At 52.8% G+C, this 10,138-nt stretch overlaps 1 protein-coding gene across 1 annotated transcript; it reads right to left on the bottom strand.

The window, feature by feature from the left end:
• Nucleotides 1–330: 330 nt before the first annotated feature.
• On the bottom strand, nt 331–7,628 carry smad1 (SMAD family member 1). Its single transcript, XM_049005197.1, has 6 exons — nt 7,173–7,628; nt 5,124–5,390; nt 4,907–5,023; nt 3,191–3,412; nt 1,846–2,102; nt 331–1,007 (listed from the first exon to the last, which is right to left on the bottom strand). The coding sequence occupies exons 1-6, from the start codon at nt 7,570–7,572 to the stop codon at nt 864–866; spliced, it is 1,407 nt and encodes a 468-aa protein (XP_048861154.1). The 5' UTR covers nt 7,573–7,628; the 3' UTR covers nt 331–863.
• Nucleotides 7,629–10,138: the final 2,510 nt, after the last annotated feature.

Raw genomic sequence — 10,138 nt, 5'->3', positions numbered from 1 at the left:
TCCTCCCAACGCCCTGCTACCACGAGCTGGGAGGGAGCAAAAACATGGACCGTCTGGGGTCCCCGAGGACCGGGCTGGGAGCAAAAACATGGACCGTCTAGGGTCCCCGAGGACCGGGCTGGGAGCAAAAACATGGACCGTCTAGGGTCCCCGAGGACCGGGCTGGGAGCAAAAACATGGACCGTCTAGGGTCCCCGAGGACCGGGCTGGGAGTTGCTGACCTAAGGAGAACGCAGGGAGACTCGGTTGGCTTCAGTTGGAAAGTGCCGCTACACGAAGTATGTACACCTCCTGCCCTGACAGACAACTAAACCCCCCCCCCCCAAAAAAAAAAAAAAAACAGACACCTATAGGCAGGTCTGATGGGAAAAACCATCGGTTTGCATACTCCCCCTACCCCATCATATAAAACGAGTGGCCTGTACGCATGAATTACTGACCTAAATATTATAATACAGTCATAAGCTAACAAGTTCAATGAAAACATGACCTTTATACTGCTCCCACCCGCCGCCTCCTCCCGCCTCAGTTGCTGTTACAGCCTCTCGTATTCAGACATGTCGCTGTACAATCCCGGGTCAAGCCCGGGTCCACAGCGGAATACTGCACTATGAACTCGAGAGTGGAGGGAAGGAAAACTGCTGACGGGGGTGGGGGGTGGATTGGGGGGGGTTAGAATTACCTGATGATGATCTGATTATTACGGTTGGTCACGAAGGTTAAGTATGTCCCAGACAAACGCGTCGTCCCCCTGTGTCAGTGTGTCACGTGCCTGATTCAGACAGCCTTCAAGTAAAATATAACCCCCCACCACCCACTACTATCGGTCTCGTCCCCATCTGCCCCTCCCAACCCCGTTCTGTCTAGGACACGGAGGTGATCGGGTTGTCTGGGGATCCCATCTGGGTCAGGACTTTATCCAGCCACTGCAGGGGGCCATGCAGGTGGATCTCGATCCAGCAGGGGGTGCTGGTGACGTCCTGGCGGTGGTACTCGGCCCCCCAACCCTGGAGCAGAGCAGAGCAGAAATTCACATCAGCACCCAAGCGACAAAGTTGAATCGTTTCATATAAATATCACAGCAATTCCATGCCAAGGTCTGTTGTGGTGATTTCACTTCCATAATGCTGACAAAGCACTATGCATTGGTAACATGTAATACAGCGCACGCAGGAAGTCTTGGCACGCTTGCTTAATTCAGTAAAAATATTGCAAATTTATTGGTTTTTAAAACAAAAATCACAACTTCTTTCTTTAGCAAAAAACATATAACACGTTCATTTGAAGTAGTAATAAGCTGAAACCAAGCTTACAAGTTCATTGACAAGCAGTTTCTTTAGGTGCTTTTTAATTAGTAACACCTTTGCAGTAACATAAAACACCAAACATCGGTGTTTACTTTCCCTTTGGGGACCAATGACTACAGCTGCAATTTATAGATAAAAGGCAAGAACAGAACAGAACAGAACAGAGTCAGTCAGTCAAAAAACCATGACACAAAAATAAAAGTGTGTCTGTGTGGAAGATATTGTGCAAATACGTTAAACATGGACTTTAATTATGAATCCAATAAATTTGCAACATTTCTACAGAATAAAGCAAGCATCCCAAGGTATTCTGTGAGCCCTGTGTATGAATTTCAATATGCAAACTGACACTGACAGACACTGACAGACACTGACAGACACTGACAGACACTGACAGACACTGACAGAGAGCTTGTTCATTCTCTGAGGCATTATGTTTGACATTTTGAATTTATATGTCACATCTGAAATGCAGGCATTGCCTGTGTGTGTGTTCCGCGGTGTTGGTGTGACCCGGTGCCCTGCGGCCGGGACGCACCTTGACGAAGCTCATGCGGATGGTGCACATCTTGGTGAGCTCGTAGACGGCCTCGAAGCCGTGGTTGACGGACTGCGCCAGCAGCTCGGCGAACTCCTGGTTGTTGAAGATCTTGAGGCTGCAGCCGCTGGGGATCTTGCAGACGGTGGTGGGGTGGAAGCCGTGGTGGTAGTTGCAGTTGCGGCTCTGCACGAAGATGCTGCTGTCGCTGAGGCACTCGGCGTACACCTCGCCGCCCACGTAGTACAGGTGCACCCCTGGGGAGGTGCAGTACACCACTAGGGACAGCAGATGGCGCCGGGCCAGGCACTACCACATCCTACCTGAGAGCTGAGACGCTCTACAGTTATACGGCACATGCGCAATAAATCACCAGGGCTTTAGATGGGCATGAACATTTGTCCGGATGCCAACTTTTTGATATTATACGGACAATTACTTACACCCTCATTTTGATAAGCAGATTAATAGTACAGCTAAAATATTAATGAGAGGTGCAGTGATGTCCAAAAGTTAGTAATCTGTATTCTAGAGCAGAGATTCCACTACACTATTCAACTGTACAGCCAAATTTTCCCAAAAAACACACAAACTGTCAAATGTGTTTCTTAAACATTAAGAGCACACATGGAAAAAAAAGCCAGTTAATCACACTACAGTAACGCGGAGGTTAAGGATACGTACACTTTATCTGAAGGCTGCTGGTTCCAGAGGCGAGTGGATCCGGTCCCGAGAGTAAAGTCCAGACCAACATTCAGTTTCAACCAACCAGCTGAGTAATCTGTCATCGTGACTCTTTACACTCAACTGGTTGGTTGAAACAAAACATTGGACTGGATTTGTACTCTATGGACCTGAATCACCCACCTCTGGCTGGTTCGAAGTCCATTCAAGCACTAGACTCTCACTGCTTTCCTGACACTTTTAGGTCGTTTTCTAATAGTAATTTTTAATTTCATTCTTTTCCACGTGCATCAGTTATGCTGTATTTCTGCACGTGGTCCCCTGCATCTCCCTTCTGCACACGGCACACCCCCATTTGAGTTACACACCTCCTCTATTTTTCCTATATGTCCATTTTGCTTCTACTGTATTATACATATATTCCGTATTTTGTATTACAACGTATTACAAGAAAACAGTGCATTTCTTTTTGGTGTTTTTGTTCCTGTTTAACTTTGCATGGTGAGAGCTAATGCTTTCCCTCTGCATAAATAAAGTTTTATGTCATCCTCAACGTCCGATACAAACCCCTCAAGTAAAATATCCCGCTATAATCTGTGAGGACCAAACTGTAGGGCGGAGTCCGGGGGGGGGGGGGGGGGGGGGGGAGGGGGAGGCCTACCTTTGCCGATGTGCCTCCGGGTGTTCTCGATGGTGGAGTTGCGGTTGACGTTGGACAGGAGCCCCAGGCAGAAGCGGTTGCGGTTGTTGGAGGGGTCGGTGAAGCCGTCCACCAGCACACTGGTGGAGGATGCCTGGAAAGCCTCCCCCACGCGGTTGTTCAGCTCGTAGTAGACGATGGCGCACCAGTGTTTGGGCTCCTCGTATGCCACAGGCTGCACGTCTGCATGGGAGATGGATACCGGCCGGAGTGACGCTTCACGGCCACAAGAGGGCTCCTGTCCTTCATTTTCCGGGATTACATCACTATCGGACTGATGAAAGCGCCCATGGCGTGCGAGCTGCGCACAGCAAGTCCGCGGAACACCCTCCATTCCGTTATCTAAGGCTGCCACTGCCAGCTGGCCACTCCTGGGGGGATAAACGATATTTATCTAGCGCACATTTCTCGCGAGCTTCCCCTGCGGCGCGGCGCGGCTGGCAGGTGTGTTTTCCCTACGCTGTCCCAGGCTTGTGACAATGGGAGCCGGACCCGGCTGCACAGGAAACAGCTTGTGGGGCCCCGGGGCCCCGGCTCACGCGCTTCCAGTAAATGTGTCAGTGCCGGCCCCCAGCTGCCCTGGCGGGATCCTGCATTGTTACCCTTCTCGCTGGACACGGTCAAAACAGGGGCAGACAGAAATTCTGTTTTGTGCTCGGCCATGAGGTCCGGATCTGTGTCCTGGGCAGGAGCCTCGAAAATGCTTTAAGAAGTCCAGGGGCCTGTATCACAAGCTCCTTTTGGGTTAAGCTGACAACTTGTAGGATTTGAGGCAGTCTGGGCTAAATGTAAATGGATGCAATTTAAGTCCATTTAAACTGGCGTTCCTTAAATCCAGCAGGTTATCTAGCTCAGTGCTGCCCAACCTGGTCCTCGGCGACCTCCAGACAGTCCACGTCTTTGGTAGGGAGTTGGAAGGGAGCAAAAACATGGACCATCTGAGGTCCCTGAGAGATTGGGAAACTCTGAACTAAAAAAAGTTAAATCTTGCTTCGTGATACAGGTCCCAGGGCAGGCATGCGACGGGGGTCACAACGCAAAACGGAACCCCCCCCCCCCCCCCCCCCCCAACAATTTATGGCAGATTTAATAAGAACCCTCCCTTTCGAGGTCTCTGTACCAGACTGGAACGCGAACTACAATTGAGGTCTTCAACAGCATGCCAACAAGACCGCTCGTAACGCATGTGCTAGTCTGCTAGCTAACACTACATAAAATCCGAATGTAATTAGTGCGTCCGAGCCATTACAAGTGCTGCGTAATTACCACCCGTGGAGATCGAGCCGCGGCGGAGCCGAAACCGCACTCGTAAAGCGACACGACGGGGAGGAGCGCCCACAGCTGGAGCCGCTGCTCCGCTTTCCTGTGATAAGCTGTGCACAGAAACACAGGCATATTCGGCGTCTGACGAATCGTCGCCGCGGCAGCCATGAGAAACCCAACGCCAGCTGGATTTCTGTCGTCTGGAGATTTTTGCTTATTTACCATTAGAATCCCCAAGATTTGTACGACTAACGTAATCGTGGTGACAAAGCAAAGATCTGAAGGGATCTGAAGGGAAATTCGATCTATCCTCCGGGAAACGCCGTCTGCTGTGGATCAGAGGGCAACATGGGAGGAAGAGTCTGACAAATTGACCCTGGGGAGCGAGTATGCCGAGGCTGTTGCTATGGTTACCTGGCCTGTTATTGATCTCTAGTGGCAGGGGCGGGGCCAATATGTTGGTGTCCATGGGCTGAGGGCAGTCCCGAGTCACCTGGTCCTCCGGGGGCATGTAGGCAGGTGGGGGTGTTTCTGCATGGGGGGGGGGGGCACAAAAAGAGTTTCAGTTCATTTAGTGAAGAGGGTACGCTCCGGTAAGCTTAGGTCATCGCCATGGTTACTGCTGGCTCACCTGGCATCTGAAACGGGCTCCCTGGGTCGGAGCCGGACGGAGAATGTGGGAAGGTGGCACTGCTGCTCCCGCTGCCCGGGGAGCCGGGAAAGCTGCCGTTGGGCGAGTGAGGGAAGGGCAGCGGGCCGGCGGGGGGGAAGGAGTCCGGGAAGATGGCGTTGTGCGGCATGTGCGGCTCCGTCTGGTTCAGCGGGCTCTGAAACCGGGGCAGCATGCTGTGCTTGGCATTGAACTCGCTGTTCCTGGGCACCAACACCGGGGGCAGCACTGAGCAGGGGTGTGAGAAACCGAAAGAGTTAGACACACAAACATGGCTGATTCCTCCATCTCCCTCATGCGGACCTTCGCCCTCCAGGGCTCACCGCTGCCGACTCGTTAGTGTGACCCTCCGTCCAGGCAGCCGAGAAGGGGCCCCTCCGACTAAGCCGGGACAGCTGGGTCTTCACACGCAGACAGACCGGCTCTTTAAAAAATTACAAACACCCGGCAGCTTTCTCACAGACCGCTGCCCCCGCATATCTGGAATTGCAGCTTCGGGGGTCGTTATTCCAGCGCCCCCGGCGTGTGTACAGGTCGGCTCGGCGAGGGGGCGCGGCCCGCGGCGGAGAGCGGCACGATAAGGCTGTTTACCCTGACTTGCACACTAGAGTAAACCTACATCTGGTCCTGCAAGCGACTGGTTGACCTCTGACCCACGCCTGAACCTCAGCTACGGGGGACTCAGGAAAGAAACAGCGCCCCCCTGTGCTCTGCGGGCAGCAGGGCGAGGTCAGCAGGTGGGTGGGGCCCGTCCCTCTCCATCGGCCCGTGCTCCGAGGCAGAGCAAGTGGCCGCTCCTTCCTGCCATTGTGCTGGGCGACAGAGCTTCCTGTGCAGCCCTCTCCCTGCGGAGCGCCCGTGTGCTTGGGGGGCGGCCATCGGCACGCTGTCAGCCAGCCCGGCACGGCTGTGGCTTCCTGCCCCCCATAGCCCCCCCCCCCCCCAGCTCTGAACTCCACTCCCACTCAGAAAAAAAAACAACAAAGAATAAAACAAAGATTTTTTTTTTTTCTTGTTGGTGCCATATGATGCGTTTTAAAAGTTCTCTCAATTTCTAAAGGCTACAAAATTGGAAATAGGTCACCACCAACATCAACCCCCCCCCCCCCCCACAGTTCTCTTCTGTGCCCTCACGCAATACCTATGTGCACCCCACAGTTAGAAAACCACAACCTCAGCGGGAGACGAATATATGTTTTTCACATTCGCAGGAAAAATTAGTCAACACACACACACACACACACACACACACACACACACACACACACACACACACACACACACACACACACACACACACACACACACACACACACACACACACACACACACACAGCAGCGCCTGGCCGCCTGACGGTCCTTTCCCAAACGGCTACGCCCTTATCTTCTTACAGGGTCTTCGGGAGCCTGCACCACTCTCCCGGGAACCGCAGCCGGCGATCGCACTCCAAGGACTTTAAAAACCACAATCGACGTCCTCAAAAGCACATGACTGGCATTAAATATTAATTCCCGCTTGCTGTCACTGTCACCGCACTTAAACGGAACCATCAAAAAACTGCCCAGGGATAATTCAGCGCAGACACCATGAAGATCCTCCTGATGTGACATGGGAGATACGAATCCTACACGACAAGCAGAGTACTCGCTTTAAAGAAAGTGACTATAAGCCTCATTCTGAAGCCGAAAAAGCCCCCTAAGCATTCTATGGTCACTCACCTTAATAATGACTAAATTATATAATTATTCTACCATAATGTCAACTTCGTTAAAACGCAGGGGTGTCGGATCTAGCCGATTGGCCTCCGGAAACATTTCCTTGGCTAATGATATGGTTCCCCCCCACTGCATGAATTATGATCCCTCTTACGTCCCCCCCACCTTAAAAAAAAAAAAAAAAAAAATCCTAGAATCGTCCATGTTAAACTGTACTGCAGTTGGACGTACAGGATATTCAGCTGAAGTAGTCGGTTCGAAGACAGACAAGCTCACCCCTGGCTGGCTGCTCACCTGGGCTGTCGACGCGCTTGTAGTGATAGGGGTTAATGCACACGTCCTTCTGCTTGGAGCCGAAGGGGAACTCGCAGCAGTCAAGGGCCTTGAGCTCGTGGTGGGACTGCAGGTCGGGCCAGCGCCACACGCGGCAGTAGATGACATGCGGCAAGCCCTTGCGGTGCGACACCTGCAGCCGGCCGTCCAGAGAGCGCGGGATGGTGACGCAGCGGCTGGGCTGCCCCGGGCAGCTGAGGGCGCGCTCCAGCTCCTCCATGGCCCCCTTCTTCTTCTTCAGTTTCTTCACCAGGGCGTCCACAGCCTTCTCGGCCCATTTCTCCTCCTCGTCGCCCTGCTTCCAGCCCAATAGCCGCTTGACCGCCGGGCTGGTGAAGGAGAAGAGGGACGTGACGTTCATGGTGCCAGGCCGGCCAGGGGGGAGGGGGTGGGGGGGGGCGTCACTCCTATGCTCTGGCAAGGGGAGGTGCAGGCGGGAAGACTGTGGGGGGGTGGGGGGAAGAGGGGGGCGCTGTCCTCGCTCCTCGGGGATGATCGCCACAAGAACTCCACTCACACCTGCGAGAGAGAGAGAGAGAGAGAGAGTGTGAGTGTCAGTCGTGTGAGTGTCAGTCGTGTGAGTGTCAGTCGTGTGAGTGTCAGTCGTGCTATGTGAACGCTGCTCCACAAGCCTCCTGAAGAGGAAGGGGACTGGGAATAAAAGGCACTTTGGGTGTGAGCTGGTGAAGCCATCCCACATGGAACCAAAGTCACCCCAAGAAGCTGACAGAATATTCCGGACTCTAACGGAACCCCAGGTGTCATTTTGGAAACGGCTTCTGGGACACATCGGGCAGCAGGTCACATCCGCGAACATGGAGAGCAGACGGAATTCTCTAAGCAATATCAGGTTCTCATTTGAATGTTTGATCCCAAAACATACATCCACAAAACATGGAATGATCAGGACAGATGGAGTCAATCAGATGCTGAAAGGTGAATCTTTTTCCTGAGAATGGAATTCCTCTAGGACTCATCATAACTTAATTACTTTTTTTTCCCCCAATTAATGAGCATAAAGATTTCAGTTTCTTCTTTCTACTGGCTGGGAGAAGCTGAAGGAGGGGCCTCTGTCATTCCGTAATGTTCCGTCTCCCCGCAGCCGTGCCGAGACCCTCCAGCTCCCGTGTGGGGGAAGCCACCATCTTGGCTCACTTACCGGAGACACACACACACACACACACACACACACACACACACGTCAGCTTCGTGTGGGGTCCGATGGTGTACGCCCACCCCCCAACTTTTATCTTGTCCCAATCGGAAGCCAAAAACCAGGATGATGGGACCGCGACTTCACCGTGATGTTACAGCAACCCCCAACCTGCCCGGTGACATATGGCCACTGGCTTCTCCTCCACGCAGGATGAAGAAGAAAATCACATGCAGCAGTCTGTTTTTAACGGCCGTGAGTCACCGAGAATCGCCCCTGACAGTAAGCGGCACAGCGGATGAGATTTCCTCTTACGAGAAGCACAAACGCTGCCAAGCATCGCTTTTCTCCTGGGGAATTATTTTCAGCCTCCCGCTCGGCAAAAAAAAAAGCCAGGCCCCCCCTCCCACCCTCAACCCACCAGCGCCATCACAACCCCCCCCCCCCAGCTCCCATGTACGTTATAATAAACTGTTTATTGTAAAATAAGGTAGGTGCTGTTTACGTGGCCGTTCTCATACGCCCCTTGATCCTCCCTCATTTTAGTCACTTATTCCAAGTTAAAGGACCATATTTTTTTTTTTTCCATTTTTCTGTGGGTGGCATGTGGCAAGAACACGTCAAAGGAAATCTTTCGTGGCGGGGGGGGGGGACATCCTATGCTCGACCTCTGCACCCCCCAGCATTGTCTGCATGAGGGGTTAATCTGTTTTTCAAAGGCCCCAAAATAAAACCCTCTGTCCCAGCAGCTACACCCCCTTCCCCCCACCTCCTAGTCACCCCCCCCCCCCCCCCCGGTGGGGTGGGGCCCACTACAGGTGCGGCGCTGAAACAATTGGGTACGCAGCACATTTCCTCGCATCAGAGAACAGATACAGCTGCGGTGGCAGCGGAGGGGAACTCGGCAGAAATGACCTCATCGCATTCCCGCTGGAAGCCCCGCCCACAGGCCACTCATGTCCCTGAATAATGAGCCTAAATGACATTTGATCGGTTCTGAAACACAGAGCCAAAGAAGGACTGGCTGGGCCCAACCAGGAGGCCACAATCTCCATTCCCAAGGATCCCAGAGACATGTTCAGACAGCAAGCCTCTAGAACATGGCTCTCCATGGGTCGGCCATCAAGCTCGGAGCAGGGGGGCCCACGGATCCAAAGTCAGCTGTGGGAAGTAACTAAATAAACCAGCCCCCGGTGTTTCATCACAGTGGCAGACATCTGGGTCTGGGGGTGCCACCTCCCAGGTGAGGCCGCAAAAGGTCATATGACCCTTTCTGCTGGGGAACGGCCGTAGGAGGCCGACGCGGGGAGATAGAGCGCGGTTTGAAGCCTCCCCTGTCCAATCACGAGCAGTGTGACACGCTCCACTTCTCAAGGTGGAAACACGACACCACGTTGCAGGACCTCAAACGGGGAGGATCTGCGGAAGGTGGATATATATATCACCATTTCAGGGCAAATTATAATCAAACATGTAATGCTATCCAATCTGTTTTCCTTAAATGCAATAAATATTTAAAGCTTTGCGAGCCAAAGCACGGCAGCGTGACCCCAACAGATTTAAATGAAGAATAAAAAAAAAAAAAAAAAAAAAAGCAAGACTGATACTTTCAGCTCCCCCCCCACCAACGGGCATACAGTGGGCTGGGGGAGCATAATGATGCCCCATCCCCCGCCAGTCTAATGCGCCGTGATCGTGCGCCTTTGACACGCTGACCCGTCGATGCATCCATGTATCATTTTCCCCTGCCTCAGTGCGTTTAATCAATTTAGGA

The sequence above is a fragment of the Brienomyrus brachyistius genome, unplaced genomic scaffold, assembly GCF_023856365.1.
Source record: "Brienomyrus brachyistius isolate T26 unplaced genomic scaffold, BBRACH_0.4 scaffold157, whole genome shotgun sequence".
NCBI classification, from domain to species: Eukaryota; Metazoa; Chordata; class Actinopteri; order Osteoglossiformes; family Mormyridae; genus Brienomyrus; species Brienomyrus brachyistius.
This window is presented reverse-complemented; position numbering and strand designations above follow the sequence as displayed.